The sequence below is a fragment of the Tachyglossus aculeatus genome, chromosome 23 (genome assembly GCF_015852505.1).
Source record: "Tachyglossus aculeatus isolate mTacAcu1 chromosome 23, mTacAcu1.pri, whole genome shotgun sequence".
NCBI lineage: Eukaryota > Metazoa > Chordata > Mammalia > Monotremata > Tachyglossidae > Tachyglossus > Tachyglossus aculeatus.
The window spans coordinates 11,019,820-11,042,453 of NC_052088.1; the positions used below are offsets into that span (position 1 = coordinate 11,019,820).

Sequence of the window (22,634 nt, forward strand, 5' to 3'; positions counted from 1 at the left end):
TAAAAAGCATAAGAGAAAGAGACCTAAGCAGAATAGAAAATGATATCCCCCAAGCTCAGCCACCTAGAATCAGGTATACTCCAATTGTTAAAATGAAGTGATCTGACCACTACACATTTAGCTCACATCATATCTAACCTCCCAGGAAGATTTCCATACACCTAAATTTGTAGAATATTTCTGCAAAACAACATTAGCTGGTTCTTTTGGAAATAAGACTCATAATGGATTTCCTGTGTGTCCGAACTTATTGAAATAGGAAGTTTGTCAGGGGAGCACATTACAGCATCTCTTTAATTTTCCAGTTTTAGTCGGTCTTACTCCAAAAGCAACTGTGAAAATTTTGCCAAATTTATAAGAATGAAACGGCAGTGATTCATTCAAGTTTCTCAAAACAATTCTGAATATCTTCATGGGCAATATGAAGACTGTCGTTCAGATGCAACAAATCTGCCAAATTTCAAGATCATACATCAGACAATATACTCATCCACACACCTGAAACTCAAATACTTTTATCAACAGGTCAAGAGTGTTGATAACAGACCACAAACCAGATGGGCCACTGATCAGGACACATAATTAAGTCACGGGCTCTCATCTGAAATAAATTTCTTCATTTGTAAATGAGAATATGTCCTCTTTTGCCCTAGCCCTCTCCCTGTATTGTTATGCATTTAATTATACATCTAATTTAACTTTTAAATCAAAATGAGAATGCTACCACATTTGCTTGAAGGTAAGTCTAAATCTGCTTAGCCCCAATGCAGTTCTGCTGTCGTCCTCAATTTATACGCTGTTTTCTCCCCCAAAATAATATCCCAAAGCATCAATATTTTAAGAGCCACAAAAACATCATATTTTGGAATCCCTTGATTTCTCCTACATGAATAAACCTAAATTGACTTTGCTGAATATATCCTAGGAAATGACTGATACTGTAAGTAGCAAAGTGGTAAAATTGTATTTTACAAAACACTTTCATATCGACTAAGTTTAAAAATCCATTTAGAGAAGGTCCAAAAGCCTCCCTCCAATACTTATTTGCTATTTACAAATGTTTTAAAGATATTTTGTAGGTGTTAACATCTACACACACACATCTCACTTCCTCAAACTTAATTCTGCACATATGGAGAGACGTCATTACAAGAATTTCTTGAAATTTTGGTAGAAAAATCAATTCTTCCTTTACCTCTGCTCCAATTCACCTTGCACCTTTCAATTAATGAGTTTTTCTAGCGAGTCAGGTGAGCATAAATTGAAGGGTCTTTTCCCTTGCTCCATGAGGGACAGAGGTGGCAGAATTTTGTATTTTAAGCCAACTAAATATATTCAGAGCTGTAAGGCGTCAACTAGTAGGAATTTAAACCCTCTCACAATCACTTTAGAAATATTAACTATCAAATGGTCAGATACCCTCTATTTAACCTGATCCCCGAGCACCAACTGACAGAACAAATATTATTATCACCAAGGCTGAGGACATTCACCCAGTTCTCCAAAACAGGGGTACATTCTGGACAAACCTGAAATTAACAAAAACGTGTGCCATGAATAGCAAGATGTGCATACACACAACCATTTCTTCTGACACGCCCATGGTGTTCAATCCAGATACACAGGAGCTGTTGGAAGATGGTTCCTTAATTCCCTAACTGTTCTATCCAAAACATGTGAAAAAAACAAGCATTTATGGAAGAAGTGAATGGCTACAGCAGGGGCCTGGGAATCAAAAGGCCCCGAGTTCTAATCCCAGCTCTGCCTTGTGTATGCTTTGTGCCCCTGGGCAAGTATTTACTATTCTATTTATTTTGTTAATGATGTGCCTCTAGATTTATTTCCATTTATTCTGATAACTTGACACCTGTCCACATGTTTTGTTTTGTTGTCTGTCTCCCCCTTCTAGACTGTGAGCCCGTTGTTGTTGGGTAGGGACCGTTTCTATATGTTGCCAACTTGTACTTCCCAAACGGTTAGTACAGTGCTCTGCACACAGTAAGCACCCAATAAATACGACTGAATGAATTTAACTTCTCTGTGCCTCAATTTCCTCATCTGTAAAATGGGGATTGACTGTGAGCCCCATGTGGGACAGGGACTGCGTCCAACCTAATTAGCTTTTGTCTACCCCGATGCTTAGTCCAATGCCTGGCACAGAGTAAGCACTTAACAAAGACCATTACAAAGACTATTTTGCCAAAAGGAATAGTAGCGGACAAGTTTTAACAGCTAATCATCATCAATCGTATTTATTGAGCACTTACTATGTGCAGAGCACTGTACTAAGCACTTGGGAAGTACAAATTGGCAACATATAGAGACAGTCCCTACCCAACAGTGGGCTCACAGTCCCATGTTGAGTAAACAAGGTTACAGAGGCAATCTTCTTTGTGGGGCTACAGGTAAAGCGGACCACTTTTATCTTAGAGTGTCACAGTTTACACAGTCCAATTCTTGCCGATGGGATGGAAAGGACTGTTGTGAAGACGGAGGGGCGCGTTGGTATTTCTGTGGCTAAATGTAAGGGTTGGCAGGGTGGGAAATATCCCATCTTTTATTAATTATTTTTTATTAAGTGGCATTTAAGTACTTGGAAGATGGTTCCTTAATTCCCTAACAGTGTTTTATTCAAACTCTTCCTTTTGGAGGAGATGTGTCTTCAATAAGGCTTTGGGGGCGGGGGGAGAGTAACTGTCTGTCAAATATGAAAGCTGCTCATCCAACCTAAGGTCATAGCTGGCTGAAGTTCCAACTGCAGCCAAATAACAATCAATGGCATTTATTGAGCTCTTACTGTGTGCTGAGTACTGTACTAAGCACTGAGCACTGTGTGGGTAGGACATGTCATGCTCCTGCAGTGCTTCCTCCCCTCCACCACCCCGCCCTTAAGTATTAATGAAAGACGGAATAATAATTATGGTATTCTATGTGCCGGGCACCGTACTAAGCGCTGGAAGCTCTTTCGCCTTCAGCACCCAGGAGGGCACGCTGCCAGCATCCACTTGGGTTAATAAGGGAAAGTTCATGCTCATTATGTATAAAGATTTAAAAAAAACTCCAACAACTTCTGAAAGAATTGTCAAATGTGGATTTCCAACGGAAATCGTTTGATATTTTCCCTTTATGACAACCTTTGTTGGACTACACACACACTGAGGCACAGAAGCTACATTAACTAAATTTTTCCACTGACTTCACCATCAACTGCATCTTGCTAAAACAACCTTCAAAGAAAAATATCTTCCAAACCTTCACTAGCCATCTATGAGAACAATGATTCTCAGAGACAATACACAGTCTCTGAAATAATCTATTTCCTTTGAAAAGATATCAGATCTCATTTTATATAAAACAAAACAAAAAGCTAACATCTCTTCCAGAATTCCACAGCCATTCCCAGAGTTCAGGAGTTCACAATCCTGAGTTTTGGCTTGATGAAGGTATTTGTTAAGCGCTTACTTTGTGCCAAGCACTGTTCTAAGCACTGGGGGGGATACAAGGTAATCAGGTTGTCCCACATGGGGCTCACAGTCTTACTCCTCATTTTACAGATGAGGGAACTGAGGCACAGAAAAGTTAAGCGACTTGCCCAAAGTCACACAGCTGACAAGTGGCAGAGCCGAGATTAGAACCCATGACCTCTGACTCCCAAGCCCGGGCTCTTTCCCCTGAGCCACGCTTGCTATTTAAACTGCAAGAGAAACAAGTTTCAGCAGATTTTTTAATCTCAATTGCATCACATAAGGAAGGGTGTTTAAATTGGTGTACCCAGCCGGATGAAGAGTTCACCCAGTTTTTTAGTTATTTATTCAAATAAAACTTCTAAAACTGATTAGTATGTCTCAATGTAATTTCTGAAACTCCCACCCTCTTCTGCATAATTTAAAAATGCCTTCTTGAATGCTTTTGAAAAGATTTAATCTAGGGATGCAGCCAGCAAGCAACAGAGCTCATTATATTTGTGTCAAATTGATAATATTTGAAATGCAAATAGCTCAATAAGCTCTATCTCTTTACAATTTGCATACATTAGCAGGCTATTACCTAGCCTACTGTTGTTATGTTATTTCTGTTAACTTAGTACCAAAGTGTTTGGAATGGGAACAATTAACATTTATTTAGCCTAATTTTTCCCCAAATGCTATACTGAAAAGAAGCACCCCTGCCTCCTCCCCTCTCACTGTAAGATATTCAAGACCTAAGGAAGCAATAAAGGCCCAATGCAGAACAAAAATTATTCCTTTTAATTACCACAGCTCTCACTAGAACTATTACGAGATCTGCCAGTACAATCACTGGCTTTAAAAAGATGTATAATTTGGCTCTTCTAAAAATTATAATTGCGGTAATAACTGGCACATCTATTATTTCCAAAACTTTACCCCTCTGTTTCTGATTAGGGAAATACAGTCAGAAGTTTGTGGCTGCTAAATTATGATACGTTAGTTATGTAACCATTCGAAAGACATTCTTATTTGCTGTGTCTAATTCATTTTTTACTGGGCTCAAGGGTAAGTGACCTTTTTATTTGGTTTATCTGAGAACCAGTCCCTGAACTGCAGGGGAGGGGAAGGTAGAAGAGACCCCAACTGATTTCTTTGGCAAAAAAGAAACTGGTTTACATTGTTGACAAAAGTCTTCAATGTCAGAAATGTTAAAGTTTGTTACTTTAACAGAAATTGGAGTGGGGTGGGCAGAAGCAGGTACCGCAGACACATGGTCTGCAGCTCCCCAGTCACGGACTGGACACTGGGCACAACATTCTCCTCCTTTGCCATCAGCCACTAAGGCAAAGGCCTGGAAGGTGCATCTTCAGGAGATGAAACATCTTGTAAGTTCTGCCACAACACAGTTCCCGCTGGCTCCAGATTTTTTTTTTTTTCTCCCCAGAACACAGGACTGGAGTCCCTCTGAGTTTGACCTTCTTCCCGCCTTGAGTTTCAGAGTTGCTCTGGCCAAGCTGGAAACCAATGCTACCTATTTCTTTTTTGGCTTCTGAGACACAGAGCAGTTTGTGTTCCTCCAAGCACAAACACACCCATCGCCTCCTCAGTAATCTACAATACATCACGAAGATCAAAACGCTTAAAAAGTATACTATGATGAGTTTCAGTCTAAGATCAATTACCCCCTTTGTATATGTTTTTTTAAAATATTTGCATCAACACCAATTCCATGCTAAGTACAACACTGATTCTGCAGAGTGAATACAAAATTGTAAATTGAAGTCACATGGTTCATTTTTCACTATTATTATTATGATTACTGGATCATAATATTGCTTACAGTGTGTCAAGCACTGTACTATGTGCTAGGGAAGATACAAGTTAATCAGGTTGGACATAATCTTGTCCCATGCAAAGGGCAGCGGGGTGTGTGTGTCAAAGTTTAAGTTTAAAGGACAGCTTCCCAGATGGAAGCAAGAGAGCTTCCCAGATGAAGAAGCCCAGGGGAAAACAGAAACTGTTGTTGAGTTTATACTATGGTTGGAGTGCTGCAAAACAAAGACCCCGCAGCCCTAGAAGCACAAACTCCAGGGTGTTGATGGTGGCAGCAAAAAGCATTTCTTCCACAGCAGCTGAAGCTGATGAGGGAGAGTGAAGAGTCAAAAGGGAGATGAGATAGGAAAGGACTGGGGTGAGGAAGCGTGGCCTGGTGGACAGAGCACCAGCCAGGGAATCAGAGGACCTGTGTTCTAATCCTGGCTCTGCACTTGTCTGCTGTGTGACCTTGTACAAGTTGCTTCACTTCCCCGTGCATCAGCGTCCTCATTTGTCCAATGGAGGTTTTATCCTGCACCCTCCTACTAAGACTGTGAGCCACCTGTAGGTCAGTGACTGTGTCCACTCTAACTGTATTTATACCGCACAGCTTAGTGTGTGACACAAGGGCACTTATTAATTATTAAAAGAAGGGAAGAGCAGAAGAGAAGGAGAAAGTGTGAGACGGGAAGGAGGATAATGGAACAGGGAAAAAGAGAGACAGACAGGGTGTTGCGAAGGGTAAATTGGGTGAAATTTAGAGATCAGAAGTATACTTGCTGAAAAGTAGTGTCGCTTAGTCCACAGAACACGAGCTCTATCCCTCAGGTTCTAATCCCAGCTCTGCCACTTGTCTGTTGTGTGACCTTGGGACAGTCACTTAACTTCTCTGTGCCTCAGTTACCTCATCTATAAAATGGGGATTAAAACTGTGAGTCCCACAGGGGAAATGGACTATGTCTAACCAGAGTAACTTGAATCTATCCCAGGGCTTAGTACAGTGTCTTGCACCTAGTAAGCCCTAAACAAATAGGATTAAAAAGCGGTGTGAGGGGGAAGGCTTAAGTACCAAGGCCCAATCAATTTGAAATCCTGAGGAAAGGTAATTGACATAACTTCAGGAGAGGTCTGATTGAGGATTAAAGAAAAGTCTTACTGTTCTGGAGTCGGAGAATGGATTGTACTCGTCCAGTCCTGGGGGAACATTTCTAGTCACTTGCGTAACTGATGGGTCCTGAAACAGATTAAGTGTAGAGTTCTTATTTTAAAAGCAACAACATTTATATAGTACATCATACTGCTTCAAAAAATTGCTGTCACTGCATAATTGCCCCACCTACATTTTTGACAGAAGAAAAGATTTTTTGTAGCACATAATTTTAAGCAGTAATAGCAATGTTGGCCCAAAGTGATCATACCATAGACAGGGACTCATGCTTGAGGAAGGGAGCTTCTTCTTTGAAAGAAGGCACACTTGGGAGCAGAAAGAGGAGAAGAGAAGGGTGTTAATTCAGTAAGTCCCTACTATACGCATCCCTTGGAAGACTGAAGAAGAGACTCAGCCACAAGTGCACTCACTCTTTGTCTTCCTTCCCCTCGCCCTTCCTCCTGCACTTCATTGCTAGAATTGATCTTCTTATGACCTTGCCTAATAGTCCTTTCTGTTTTAATATTGCAAAAGTTATGCAAAAAGTGAGGCAATTATGCAAGTAAACACAGTATTTGAGAACTACTACAATTACAGGCCTAACCCAGGATTCATAATTATTATGTTCTTTGTTATTTTCCTCCAAATGGCCTTCTCTGATTAAGCACTCTTTTCTCCTATTCCCTCTCTCTTCTGCGCCACCCACGCACTTGGATCTGAATCTTTAAAGCACTTGATATGTACCTCACCCTCAGCCCCACATAACTAATATGTATTTCCACTATTTAAATGTATGTATCCCCCTCCAGACTATAAGTTCCTTGAGGACAGAGAAAATGTCTTCCAACTCTGTTATATTGTACTCAGCGTGGCTCAGTGGAAAGAACCCGGGCTTTGGAGTCAGAGGTCATGGGTTCAAATCCCTGCTCCACCACTTGTGAGCTGTGTTTTCGGGCAAGTCACTTCACTTCTCTGTGCCTCAGTTACCTCATCTGTCAAATAGGGATTAAGACTGTGAGCCCCCCGTGGGACAACCTGACCACTTTGTAACCTCCCCAGTGCTTAGAACAGTGCTTTGCACATAGTTAGCACTTAATAAACGCCATCATCATTATTATTATTACTCTCCCAAACACTTAGTCCAGGGCTCAATAAACACCATTCATTGAATGATTCCTCTCCATTCAACCTACTAACACAGTGGTACAAGCACTTATAACAACCTACTTCGACTAACCGCATCCATCAGTCTCCTCATCTCCAGCCCATACTTGACTCTACTCTCCAGATCTTTTTTCCACATAATCGTTCTGCACATGTCTCCTCCTCATCAATCAATCGTATTTATTGAGCGCTTACCGTGTGCAGAGCACTGTACTAAGCGCTTGGGAAGTACAAGTTGGCAACATATAGAGACAGTCCCTACCCAACAGTGGGCTCACAGTCTAAAAAAGGCTGTCTAAAGTCTAAAAGACTCTTCATGTGTCTCCAATGGTTGCTCAACCATCTGCACATTATGCAGAAACTTCTCATTAGCAGTTTCATGGGACGGAATCAACTCTCTCCCCATTACTCATCGTCGCTCCTTTACCACTACAACACAATCGGCAAACTTCACTCCTACAACACCAACCTACGCACTGCACCTTGCTCTCACTTCACTCACTATTAACCCCTTGCTCACAGACTTGGTCCTGCCTGGAACTCCCACCCACTACATTTCTGACAGCCGAGCACTCTCCCCATCTTCAAAGCCCTCCTCAAATCACACCTCCTCCAGGAAGCTTTCCCACTTTCTCATCCCCACCCTATTTTCCCACACAATTGCCTCATCCACGCACTTAAGTATTCCCCTCACACCACTCACTTACATATCTTTATACGCATGTCTGTCTGCCCCCTAAGACTATAAATTCTGCACTAAACACTCAAATACCATTTATTGATTGATGCAGAGGGACATGGGAAACCAGCGCAGAGTTCTGAGGATAGGAGAGATGTGAGTCAAGATACACTCCAAAAAGATGATCCAGGGAACAGTGTGGAGTAAAGATTCAGTGGAAAAATGGCTGGAGACCATCTTTTGTGGGCAGGGAATGGGTCTGTTTATTGTTGTACTGTACTATCCCAAGCGCTTAGTACAGTGCTCTGCACATAGTAAGTACTCAATAAATACAACTGAATAAATGATTAATAATAATGATGGCATTTATTAAGTGCTATGTGCAAAGCACTGTTCTAAGCACCGGGGAGGTTACAAGGTGATCAGTTTGTCCCACGGGGGGCTCACAGTCTTCATCCCCATTTTACAGATGAGGTAACTCAGGCACAGAGAAGTTAAGTGACTCGCCCAAAGTCACACAGCTGACAAGTGGCGGAGCCGGGATTTGAACCCATGACCTCTGACTCCAAAGCCTTTGATCTTTCCACTGAGCCACGCTGCTTCTGAATGACTAAATCATGGAAGCTGATACTATAGTCCATCTGTGATGACCACAGCTAGTAACAGGGTGGTAGCTGTCTGGATGGAGAGGTGGAGGATATGGCAGTAGAATGAATGTGACAGGTGAAAGATAGCTAGGGGTTGAGGACAGCATCAAGGTTGGGTTTCTGGCCATGGGAAGGTGGAGGCTATTTAGGAAGAAGGATGAGTAATCCTGGGGAAGCCAGGTGAGCGGAGAGATCCCCAGAGCCCATGACCTCTGACTTCTAGACTGTGAGCCCACTGTTGGGTAGGGACTGTCTCTATATGTTGCCAACTTGTACTTCCCAAGTGCTTAGTACAGTGCTCTGCACACAGAAAGCGCTCAATACGATTGATTGATTGATTGTACAATGAGAGGATTATAGGGACCCAGAACAGAGCCTTACAGAACACCCACACTAAAGTGACTGACGTTGCTACGAACAAAACAGAGCTACGTTCTCAGTGAGAGTGGGCAAGGAAACTAGGAGAAGCAATAATAGCTTCTCCCATTAGCTGATGCACTTGAGCACGCTGCAGAGAAGCAGCGTGGCTCAGTAGAAAGAGCCCGGGCTTTGGAGTCAGAGGTCATGGGTTCGAATCCCGGCCCCACCATATGTCTGCTGTTTGACCTTGGGCAAGTCACATAACTTCTCTCAGAGGTCATGGGTTCAAATCCCAGCTCCGCCAATCGTCAGCTGTGTGACTCTGGGCAAGTCACTTCACTTCTCTGTGCCTCAGTTCCCTCCTCTGGAAAATGCGGATTAAGACTGTGAGCCCCCCGTGGGACAACCTGATCACCTTGTAACCTCCCCAGCGCTTAGAACAGTGCTTTGCAGATAGCAAGCGCTTAATAAATGCCATCATTATTATTATTATTACTATTCTCGGAGCCTCAGTTACCTCATCTGGAAAATGGGGATTAAGACTGTGAGCCCCTCATGGGACAACCTGATCACCTTGTATCCCCCCAGAACTTAGAACAGTGCTTTGCACATACTAAGCACTTAACAAATGCTATAATTATTATTATTATTATTATCATTATTATTATTATTATTATTGAGCAACTGGCTGACTGTAAAAGGAACCCAGAGCAAAGACAAAAAGTGGGAAAAGAAGGTGGGGAAAGACTATGAAGCACTGTTTTTGTTGACACTAGCTTCATTACCTTAAAGCGTAGGAGAATTTAACATTTGGCCTACACATTTCTAATTACTTTAAGATCCTACTTTGGGGACTTCCTGAATTTCTAGAGTCTGGATAGTAATAATTATTATTATTGTATTTGTCAAGTGTTTACGGTGTGTCTAGCACAGTTCTAAGTGCTAAGGTAGGTACAAAGGAACCATGTAGGACACAGTCCCTGTATCCACATGGGGCTCACAGTCAATCCCCATTTTACAGATGAGGTAACTGAGTAACAGAGACGTGACTTGCCCAACGTCACGCTGCAGATAGTGGCGGAGCTGGGGTTGGAAGCCAGGTCCTCCAACTCCCAGGCCCGTGCTCCTTCCACTAGGCTACAATGCTTCAAAACTTTGTACATCACTTTGCCCAAATTGACATCGAATGCAAGGCTTTGGGTGCACAAGTTAAATAATTCCAGGCAACACTGGGTCAGTTGTGTCAGGAAGTATACTCACTTTAGAAATCCCCCAGCTGCCGGTTTGTAGATTAGACTTGAGACTGCACGCTCATTACAGACAGGGAAAATGTTTGTTAATTCTGCTGTCTTGTACTCCCCCAAGCGCTCAGTACAGTGCCCTGCACATATTAAGTGCTTAATAAATACCACTGATTAATTGATTGGATTAGAGATCGGCACACCAAGCCATTCTGACAGACGCTCTAACATCTAATGTAAGCTTATACATGGTAGGCCTCAGCTTTATCTCCCAAGCCCAGATCCAATCTTGAAGAAGTAACTGTGACTGCACCCTGGCTATGATGCCTGTTGGGAACCCATTCTCCTAGGGTCCCCTTAAGATTTACTACTATTTTCTGGTTTCTTAGACTGTGAGCCTTATGTGGGACAAGGATTCGATCAATCATATGTATTGAGTGCTTACGGTGTGCAGAGCCCGTACTAAGTGTTTGTGAGGGTACAATATAACAATATAAAGGACATTTCTTGCCTACAATGAGCTTACAGTCTAGAGGGGGAGACAGACACTGATTTAAATAAATTACAGATATGTACATAAGTGCTGTGGGGCTGGGAGGAGGGAAATGAATGTAGGGCGCAAGTCAGGGTGACACAGAGGGAGTGGAAGAAAAGGAAAAGAGGGCTTAGTCAGGGAAGGCCTCTTGGAGATGTGGAGAGGATAACATCAGAGCTTAGAATAGTGCTTCGCACATAGTAAGCACTTAACAAATACCATCATTATTACTATTTGAAGGGGGGAGGGTAATTGTCTGACACCTACAAAGAAGGAGGATGTTCCAGGCCAGAGGCAGGCCATGGATGGGTGAGATAGACAAGACAGAGGTACAGTGAGTAGGTTATTCATTTATTCATTCATTCAATCACATTTATTGAGCACTTATTGAGTGTAAAGCACTTTGGAGAGTACAATAACACAACAGACACATTCCCTGCCCACAATGAGCTCATAGTCTAGAGGGGGAGACAGACGTCAATATATATAAATTATAGATATATTCAGGCATATATATAAATAAATGCTGTGGTGATGGGAGAGAGGAATGAATGAAAGGAGGAAGTCAGGGTGACGCAGAAGGGAGTGGGAGGGAAGGAGAGGAGGGCTTAGTCAGGGAAGGCTTCTTGGAGGAGATGTGCCTTCAATAAGGCTTTGAAGTGGGGGAGAGCATTATCTGTCTGATATGAGGAGGGACGGCGTTCCAGGCCAGAGGTAGGAAATGGGTGAGAGGTTGGCGTTGAAATACATGAGATCAAGGTAAAGTGAGACAGTTAGCATTAGAAGAATGAAGTGCGCAGGCTGGGTTGTAGTAGGAGAGTTGCGAGGTGAAATAGGAGTGGACAAGGTGATTTTAGTGCTTTAAAGCCAATAGTAAGGATTTTCTCTTTGATGCTGGAGTAGGATGGGCAACCACTGCAGGTACTTAAGGAGTGGGGAAACATGGACTGAACAATTTTGTAGAAAAATGATCCAGGCAGCAGAGTGAAGTATGGACTAGAGTGGGGCAAGACAGTTGGCACAGACGTCAACAAGGCAGCTAACAGAGCAATCAAGGTGGGATAGGATAAGTGTTCGGATTAACGTGGTAGCAGTTTGGGTGGAGAGGAAAGGATGGATTTTAGCGATGCTGTGGAGGTTGAATTGACAGGAATTAGGGATAGATTGAATATATCGGTTGAATGAGAGAAAGGAGTCAAGGAAAATGCCAAGGTTACGGGCTTGTGAGACAGGAAGGATAATGGTGTTGTCAACAGTGATGGGAAAGTCAAGGGAAGGACAGGGTTTGGGTGGGAAGAAAAGGGTTCTGTTTTTGTGTCCGATCTACTTATAGTGTATCTACCCCAGCACTTAGTGCTCTGTGTGGGTCAGAGAATGTGCCCAAACTACTTACAGAGTATCTACCCCAGTGCTTAGTACAATGCCTGGTTCATATTAAGCGTTTAATACTATTATTATTTTTCTGGCATCTACTAAACTTTACTCCTGGTTAGAAGTCACTGGAAATGTGACAAAAGCATTTTCATGCGGAACCGAGTTCAATTCTGGCCACTCTGGCATCCTTTTTTTTCCCCTCACTGCAGTATGAGAGTAGATGACAATGCAGTATTTAGAGGCTACTAAGCACATGATGATGTACAGCCTTTGGGAAAAATCGTTACAAGTGGGCCACTGACATAAAAAATAAAAGACACCAAGCAAAACCTGTCAATAGGGCTTTGTTCCTCAGTTTTAAAATGACAGGGATCCCTTTTCCCAGAATTTTTATAGCCACAGAATTATAAACTGTAAACTGTATATCCCCCGAAAGCAGAGACTGCTCCTATCAACCAATCGTATCTGAGTACTTACTGGGTGGGGAGCACTGTACTAACCACTTGGTAAAGTATAACAGAGTTGCTAGACATGTTCCTTGCCAATAATGAATTTACGATCTAGAGGGGGAAACATATAGTAAACTGCACATTAGAAAGGTACACAAGTGCTATGGGGCTGAGGGTGTGGTAACAGTAAAAGGTACAAAACCAAGTGTAAGGACAAAGTTCAAGGCCTCCTGGAGATGTGATTCTAATAAGGTTTTGGAGTGGGCAGAGTGACTGTATAAGAAGGAGGAAGGATTTCCAGGCCAGAGGCAGGACGTACAAAAGAGGTCAACGCTGAGACAGATGAATTTGAAGTACCGTGAATAGGTGGGCAGAGAAGAGCACTGAGCGGGCTGGGTAGTTGTAGTAAATCTGTGAGGTAAAAGAGGAGGGAGCAAGGTAATTGAGTGCTTTAAAGCCTTCGGTAAGGAGTATTTGTTGCAGAGGTGGATGGGAAACCACTGGAGGTTCCTGAGGAGTGGGGAAACGGACTGACTTTAAAAAAAATGATTCAGGCAGCAGAATGAAGTATAGACTGGAGTGGGGAGAGACAAGGTAGCTGGGAGGTCAGAAAGGAAGGTAATGAGGAAACCAAGATGGGAAAGGATAAGTGCTTGTGTCAACACAGTATAAGTCTGGATGGAGATGAAAGGGCAGTGGTGTTGTCAGGGTAGAAATGACAGGATTTGGTGACAGACTGAATATATGGGTGGAGTAAGAGAGAGAAGCCAAGGATAATGTCAAGGTTATGGGTGTGAGACAGGGAGGATGGTGGCATCATCTCCTTAAAATAGCTTCTGTCCGCTCCAGTCCTTCCTTTCTCCTGCTCCTTCTTCAACTCTCCCATCTTTCCCAGCAGTATCCCAAGACACCTACCACCTCCTCTCAAGATCCACCCACTCAAAGTGCTTTCCCTATCTCTTCTTCCCCACATGACCCTTCGACTCTTCACTCTCCATTGGTTTCTTCCCCACTACTTTCAAACATGTTCATATTTCCCCTATCCTAAAAAAACCCCTCCCTTGACCCAGTGTCTTCCTCCATTTATCACCCCATCCACCTCATACCATTCCTCTCCAAACTCCTTGAGAGAATTGTCTCCACCAGCTGCCTCTAATTCCTCTCCTCCAATTCTCTCCTTGACCCCCTCCAATCTGGTTTCCGCACCCTACATGCCCCCAAGACTGTCTCCTCAAAGATCACTCCTTCTTGCCAAATCCAATGGCCTCAATCCCATCTTAGTTCTCCTAGACCCCTCAGGAGCCTTCAACTCTATAAACCATCCCCTTCTTCTGGAAACACTATCCAACCTGGGCGTCACTGACTGTCCTCTCCTGGCTCTCCTCTTATTTCTCAGTACGCTCATTCTCAATTTCCTTTGCAGGCTCCTCCTTTGTCTCCCACACCCTAACTGTGGAAGTCCCTCAAGGCTCAGTTCTGTGTTCCTTTCTATTCTCCATCTCTATTCTCTCCTGGAGAAATCATTCTCTCCTATGGCTTCAACTACCACCTCTATGTGGGTGATTCCAAAATCTATAGATCCAGCCCTGATCTCTCTCCCTCTCTGCAGTCTTGTATTTCCTCCTGCTTTTAGGATCTCTCTAATCGAATGCCCAGTTGATCAATCAATCAATCGTATTTATTGAGCGCTTACTGTGTGCAGAGCACTGTACTAAGCGCTTGGGAAGTACAAGCTGGCAACATAGAGACAGTCCCTACCCAACAGTGGGCTCCTCACAGTCTAGAAGGGGGAGACAGAGAACAAAACCAAACATATTAACAAAATAAAATAAATAGAATAGATATGTACAAGTAAAATAGAGTAACAAATATGTACAAACATATATACATATATACAGGTGCTGTGGGGAAGAGAAGGAGGTAAGACGCGGGGGATGGAGAGGGGGACCAGCTCACACTTATTATGACGAACACACAACTCCTCATCTTCCCACCCCAAACCCTGTCCTCACCCTATGTCTGTCTTCCGGCAGCTCTCCAGCCTAATAGTCTAGTAATCAATCGTATTTATTGAGCGCTTACTGTGTGCAGAGCACTGTACTAAGCGCTTGGGAAGTACAAGTTGGCAACATATAGAGACAGTCCCTACACAACAGTGGGCGCACAGTCTAGTAACTACTGTACTATCCCAAGCGCCTACTGTAGTTCTTCTTAAGCAGTAGACATTCAATAAATATTAATGATTGATTACGAGAGACTCTTGTTTCAATTAAATGGCACCTCCAGAGGGTCCCTGGGCCATCTTGTCAGAGTCTAAAAAAATGTTTCTGATTTTTTTTTTTCATTTAGGCAAGGAGGGTATGCATTTCTTTTTGTTTTCTATTATGACACTGTTAAATTTCAAGCCCCATGTAAAGGCAGTCTATGGAGATTTATGTACCTGGATTTGACTTTGAAGAGGCAATGCAACACTCCCATGTTACTTCTTTCAACCTAGAATACCCTGGCCTTGATCCAAAATCCTATCACAAATAACCATGACATCCAACATTTCACTACTGTGATCATTCTAGTCAGGTGAAATATGAGCATAAGTTTTCAAATGGCAAAGTGAAAATGAAAAAGGAAGACAAATGCAAGGCCATAGACTTCCTTTTAATTGGGTTTTAATTGGGTCTTGCAAATTCTACCTCCACAATTTGCTCCTTCCTCACCAGACTGCTAACATACTTACCATACCCCAACTCAATTACTTTAACAGGCTCCTCACTAGCCTCCTATTTTGACTGTTTCAGATGCCTAATCCTGTCACAAGCACTTGGGGTACCCAGCCAATGCCCACAGCATTTACGCACAAACCCATTTATTCAGTTATTGCTCTTACCTGTAATTTATTTTCAACTTTGTCTCCCCAGGTGGACAAGCTCCTTGAGGAGTTTACAACTGCACTCTCCCAACCGTACAGTGCTCTGCACAAAGTGAGGACTCAAGAAATAACTAATTGATAAATGCTCAACCAATACCCAATTATTTTTACTTGCAACACTGGTCCTACCAGAGTAAAAGGTAGAACACTTTTTAACCTTCAAAGAACTTGCAACCTGCATAGCACAGACTTTTAAGGTTGTTGTGGGCAGGGAATGTGACTGTTTATTTTTACAATGTACCCTCCCAAGAGCTTAATACAGTACTCTGTACAGAGTTAGTACAGTGCTCTGCACACAGTAAGCGCTCAATAAATACGACTGAATGAATGAAGTAAGCACTCAAGATATACAGCTGAATTGAACGAATAGTAAAAGGCTTTCTACATTTAGTGTTCTGCGGGTGGACACTATGGGTGTGCCAAAGTAAATTTACTTTTTATGCTAGAGATGGACATGATGGTTGAAATTATGCATTGGACTCAACATAAATGAATCATCTTGCCTTATAAACATACATGGAGCAATGACAGTTCGGCCCTTACAGATTTTAAAACACGGGATCCTTTGACCTTACAGAAGCCGTTTCTCAAAATTGGCAATTTTTTTTAAAAAAGGTCACTTGTTGAATATTGTTTTTTAGTTCTTCCAATGTGGATATTTAGCCAACTTGTTGCTCCGCATCCAGGTTGTCCTACAATTCTAGGCTAGGGGATGGTTGTGTGGAAGAGTTATTTAGCTTGTAATAACTGGGAAAGGGTACAGCTTGAGCAGAATGAAATCCACATTCTACTCCAGCAGCTGGTCCCAACTGCCAAATTTTGCTTATAAAAAAAAAATTAAGAGTTCACAGAATGCCTCATTATAGGGAATACATTATTCGAGTAGTTCCCTAGTTGAACTGCTATGATCGGCAAACCAGGGTCAATTTACTCAACGTTACATGGTGATGAGGTCCCAAGATGGATAACATATTCACAACACAAAACTTCATTTTCATGCTATGAAGCATTTTACCAAAGCTGCTAACAAGTCGTTGAGTTAACTTATTTTAACTTCAACTCATGTCTATTAATGCAGGTTTCTGGTGGTGCGGTATTGTGCTATGAACAGTTAAACAGCCAAAACCCAAGGGACGTGGGGGCCTGGATCATTCAAAACCATAAACAAGAAGCAGAAGCAGGCTCTGGCCTAGTGGGAATCAGAAGGGTCTGGGTTCTAATCGCAGCTCTGCCACTTGTGTGCTGGGTGATCTTGAGCAAGACACTTCTCTGTTACCTCGGTTACCTCATCTGTAAAATGGGGATTAAGACTGAGAGCCCCATGTGAGACATGGACTGTGTTTATCCTAATTAGTTGGCATCACCTCAGAGCTTAGTACAATGCCTGGTACACAGAAAGCGCTCAAATACTATAAGAAAAAAAACAAGAAATAAAAAACCTCTGAATAATCAGGCATTGGTTGACCACACCTCTTTTATACATACAATTGTGTTTGGAGCTCCTCCTAATTCATATTTTCCTGCCCCAGTTCTGGTTTTACTTGATTGACTAATATAATTAAAACCTTCACTACAAAATCCTCCAAGTGTCTCCAGTTCTCTACTTTAACCTTTGTCTCAACACAAAACAAACCTGTTTTCTTAATCTTTCATTTCTGTTTTACAATGTTGTGCTTTCTTCCCTAGTTAATCTCTCTCAACATGTACTCAAAGAGGGAGCAGTATTCAACTGTCATATAGAATACAACAAACACTGTAACTGAAGGTCTTCTACATATTTTTAGTAATTCTCATTAGTTACAGCTTCTGGATTTTCCAAAACAAGAAAAAATATTCAGAAAAAGCTAAGTGTGTATGTGATCCTCTCAATTTCAAAATGGCTCCTTAACCCCTAGTTTCATAATTTCTAAAACGAATCAACGTGGCACTGACACTTGAATGAAAATTATTCTAAAATTTACCATTTCCAAAGTTTTTAAATTACTCCACAAGGTTATCTGAATAACTAAATCTCTTTGCTGCCTTTTTGGTCTAGCTCTCTCGATTGTTCATGTGACAGTCTTTATAGCAGTCTGGGAGGAAACATTAAAACTTTCTCTAGACAGTAAGCTCATTATGGGCAGGGAATGTGTCTACCAACTCTGCTATATTATACTGTACTCTCCCAGGTGCTTAGTAAAGTGCTTTGCAAAGAGTAAGTGCTCAATAAATGCGATTGATTGATAGTGTTATGTGAACACATAGGTGGAAACTCCATTAGCAAAATCATTTGCAAACTGATCTAAGTCACGATCTGCTCTCCATGTGGGTTAGGAGCCTCAGTTACTGTTTGCAGACCTAGTTGCTGCCATGTCTCTACCCCATGGACAATGGGCCCTGTTCAGAGTCATTCCATATCCACATTGAGTTCCTAATGAAAGCAATGCATGGTTCTAAGTACTCTGCAAGTACATGGCAAACACAAGACATGGTACAGGCCCACAGGGAGCTTACACTCTTATGAGTAGTCCTAGAGACTAGAACAACACTTCAAAATATCACTCATGTTTAAAATATGTGAATGCCACTTGAACAAATGAGTCCAGTGAACGTGTGCTCGAGGTACCAGATTTTCATCTGGACCACCCAATCCAGCCCTCTATAAACATCTGCCCTCCTTCCAATCCCTTTTCCTCATCCTTTCCTTCACTTCGCCGTTTCCCAGGCCTATGATCAATTACTCCACAGATAAGGAATTTTCCTTATCAGGAGCACTCGGGAAACTCATGCCTAACCTCCATGAAAGATTCAGGGTTCAATATCCAAATATTCTCTCCACAGTTTATGTAAATACTTTTTCCCTGCCAAAGCCCTCATCCATGTTAAGAATGAGTAGTTTGAGAACTAGTGAGAGGAATTCTAGCTTACTTCCTATTTATATAACCTTTAAATCAGGGTCACCTACTTAGAATCCAAATCCACGCTAGTTTAGCTGCCAAATCCATGTGAGGATTAACTTCCTGGAGTGGTGTGGTGTGGATGGACTGAACTGATGGGAGTCGGCCCTAAATGCTTTCAGTCTTAAAAGTGCTGTAAAGTTCCAGGAACTTTTAAGTAGGACCCATAGCCACCAAAGCCACCTGACTAAAAAAGCTTCCTTGCTGACTTCCCTGCCTCTCACTACCCCAGTTCATACTTCTCTCTGCCCAAATCCATTTTCTTTAAAATTAAAAAAAAAAAAAGTTGAGTCCATGTTTTCCTACTCAAGAACCTTCAGTCATTACCCATCCATCTCCACAAACAGAATCTCTTTACCACGGGCTTTAAAGCACTCAGTCACCTTGCCTTATCCTCTTAGCACTCTGATTTCCTACTACAACCCAGAAAACTCACTTCCCTCCTCCAAAACCAACCTAATCACTGTTTCTTGACCTTGTCTATTTCACCACCAACTCCTCGCCCACTTGCTGCACCTCCCTCCCACTTCATATCCAACAGACTATCTTCCTCCCCACCCTCAAAGCCTTATTAAAAAAATCACATCTCCTCCAAAAGGCCTTTCCCAACTAAGCTTATTTCCCCTACTTCTCTCCTTTCTGTGATGCCCTTGCACTTAGACTGGTATCCTTTATTCTCCCCACCCTCAGCACCATGACCCAATTTATTTTCATGTCTGTCATCATCTAGACAGTACACTCCTCGTGGGCAGGGGACATGTCTACCACCTCTTCAAGGCACTTAGTATAGTGCTAAATAAATATGATTGATTGACTGATGGCTTCCAAGGCCACAGGCATCCAGAGGAGTCACCTTAAACTCCATTACACAGTCTACTGCACACAGTAAATACGACTGAGTGAATGAATGAATGAATACCTGAACATTAATAATAATGGCATTTGTTAAGTGCTTACAATGTGTCAAGCACTAGTCTAAGTGCTGGGATAGATACAAGGTAATCAGGTTGTCCCACATGGGGCTCACAGTCTTCATCCCCATTTTACAGATGAGGTAACTGAGGCACAGAGAAGTTAAGTGACTTGCCCAAGGTTGCACAGCTGACTAGTGGCAGTCGGGATTAGAACCCACGACCTCTGACTCTCAAGTCCGTGCTCTTTCCACTAAGCCACACGGCTTAGTTAAAATGCAATGCAGGATAAAGCAGTACTGTCTCTCTCAGCCTCACCACGTAGATGGTAACAGTTTGAAGCTGGGCAAGTAACAAGAATAGCACGTAGAAAACAGAACCTAGCATTGACTCACCAGCCAAGAGGAGCTTCCTGATGCGGGACAAGTCTCTTTAAGAAATGACCCAAAGTAAATTTTAACAACCTTTTAAGAGAAACCGAAAGCATTTACATTTTGAAGGCCTGATTATTTTTTCAATCACTAAAGAAATGCAAAGTGATCATTTTGTGACTCACGATATAATACACCCAACAGACAGGTTAGGATTTTTTAAAAGTCTCCAGGGCTCTGAGACTTCATTAACTCTATCCATGTTAGCCTTACCACCTTCAAGGGCATCCCAACTTCCTACTGTTCCCCAAATCATCAGGATAATAATAATAATAATGGTATTTCTTAAGTGCTTACTATGTGCCAAGGACTGTTCTAAGCACTAGGGGAGATACAAGGTAATTATGTTGTCCCACTTGGGGCTCACAGTCTTAATCTCCATTTTACAGATGAGGTAACAGGCACAGAGAATTGAAGTGACTTGCCCAAGGTCACACAGCTGATATGTGGCAGAGGCTGGATTAGAACCCATGACCTCTGACTCCCAAACCCGGGCTCTTTCCACTGAGCCACACTGCTTCTCTAAAAGAATAAAAGGATAAAAGAATAAAGGATTAAAGAATACTAGTAAGTTCTCTTAAGCAACAGCTCTCCTAAACTTACAGATTCCTAAGTGACAAAGAAGAGGCACAGATTATTAAATTTTTTAGGTCTGATGCCAGATATCAGGCCTTTAGCATATGCTAATTTATAAAGTTTTAACCCACTATATATTTCCAAGTGATTCCTTAACGCTCACTGACTACTATCCAGACTGTTTAATTATCCTAACTTCCTGTCCCAAACCACACCATTCATTCATTCCATCGTATTTGAGCGCTTATAATGCACCAACTGAATCAGCCTTAGCTATTACTCATTTCTTCACACAAGTAATCTTCTGGTTAGCTCATCAAAATGTATTTAGGAAATCATTCTAAGGGCAGGGATCATGTTAACCTACTCTACTGTTACTCTATTGTTGTACTCTCCCAAGGGCTTGAGAAGCAGAGTGGTCTAGTGGAAAGAGGAGGGGTCTGGGATTCTGAAGGCCCTGGGTTCTAATTCTAACTCTGCCATTTGTCTGCTGTGTGACCTTGGTTAAGTCCCATTAGCCTATGCCTCAGTTACCTCACCTGTAAAATGGGGACTAAGACTGTGAGCCCCATGTGGGCAGGGCCTGTGTCAAACCTGCTTACCTGTCTCAACTCCAGCGCTTAGTACAGTGCCCTGCACAAAGCACTTAGCCTTCCCAGACTGAGCCCCCTTTTTCCTCTCCCCCTCCCCACAGCACCTGTATATATGTTTGTACAGATTTATTATTCTATTTATTTTACTTGTACATATTGACTATTCTATTTATTTTGCCAATGATGTGCATCTACCTTTACTTCTATTTACTCTGATGACTTGACACCTGACCACGTGTTTTGTTTTGTTTAATTAATGATGGCATTTGTTAAGCGCTTACTATGTGCAAAGCATTGTTCTAAGCGCTGTGGGGGGGGAATACAAGGTGATCAGATTGTCCCGCATGGGCCTCACAGTTATCATCCCCATTTTACAGATGAGATAACTGAGGCTCCGAGAAGTTAAGTGACTTGCCCAAAGTCACACAGCAGACACGTGGTGGAGCCGGGGTTCGAACCCATGACCTCTGGCTCCAAAGCCCGTGCTCTTTCCACTGAGCCACGCTGCTTCTCGTCTGTCTCCCCCTTCTAGACTGTGAGCCCATTGTTGGGTAGGGACCGTCTCTATACGCTGCCAACTTGTACTTCCTAAGCACTTAGTACAGTGCTCTGTACACAGTAAGCATTCAATAAATATGACTGAATGAATGAATGAATGAAATACCATAAAAAGTGCTTAGTACAATGATCTGTACCCATTATCATTCAATAAATTCAACTGAAGGATTCTGCTGGAATATATAGCACACGCACCCAATGCAGAATGTTTGAGAAGTTGAATTTTATTGTTCCTCATACTAGGCACACTTGATACCGCTAGACTGTGAGCCCACTGTTGGGTAGGGACCGTCTCCATATGTTGCCGACTTGTACTTCCCAAGCGCTTAGTACAGCGCTCTGCACACAGTAAGCGCTCAATAAATATGATTGAATGAATGAATAAAGGATACACTGAATTCTGTTACTCTATAGTTAGAAGCAGCTTCTAACAGACCCACCATGGCCTAGTGGCAAGAGCACCGGCTTCGGAATCAGAGGACGTGGGTTCTAATTCCAGCACTACCACTTGTCTGCTGTGTGACCTTAGGGAAGTCACTTAACTTCTCTGTGCCTCAGTTACCTCATCTGTAAAATGGGGATTAAGACTGAGTCGTACGTGGGACAACCTGATTAACTTGTATCTACCCCAGCGCTTAGAACAGTGCTTGACACTTAGTAAGAGTTTAACAGATACCATAATCATTTTATTATTATTAGACAAAGGAAATTAAGAGGTATTCCAAATGACTGAGGGGATTTATGGAAGCAAAGCATTTGCATTTCTAACCTACATTTATAAATCACATGTTTATGTTATCCCAAACCAACTTCTGTCCCCTTTCAAACAAGATTTTTAGACTT

General features: G+C 42.3%; 1 protein-coding gene across 1 annotated transcript in view; it reads right to left on the reverse strand.

The window, feature by feature from the left end:
- The window catches only part of SCAMP1 (secretory carrier membrane protein 1), an 83,330-nt gene that overhangs the window by 39,891 nt on the left and 20,805 nt on the right, over positions 1 to 22,634 (reverse strand). Inside the window, exon 2 of the mRNA XM_038765614.1 lies at positions 6,421 to 6,498. Within this exon, the coding sequence (XP_038621542.1) occupies positions 6,421 to 6,498 (78 nt within the window). The remainder of the gene's footprint in view (positions 1 to 6,420; positions 6,499 to 22,634) is intronic.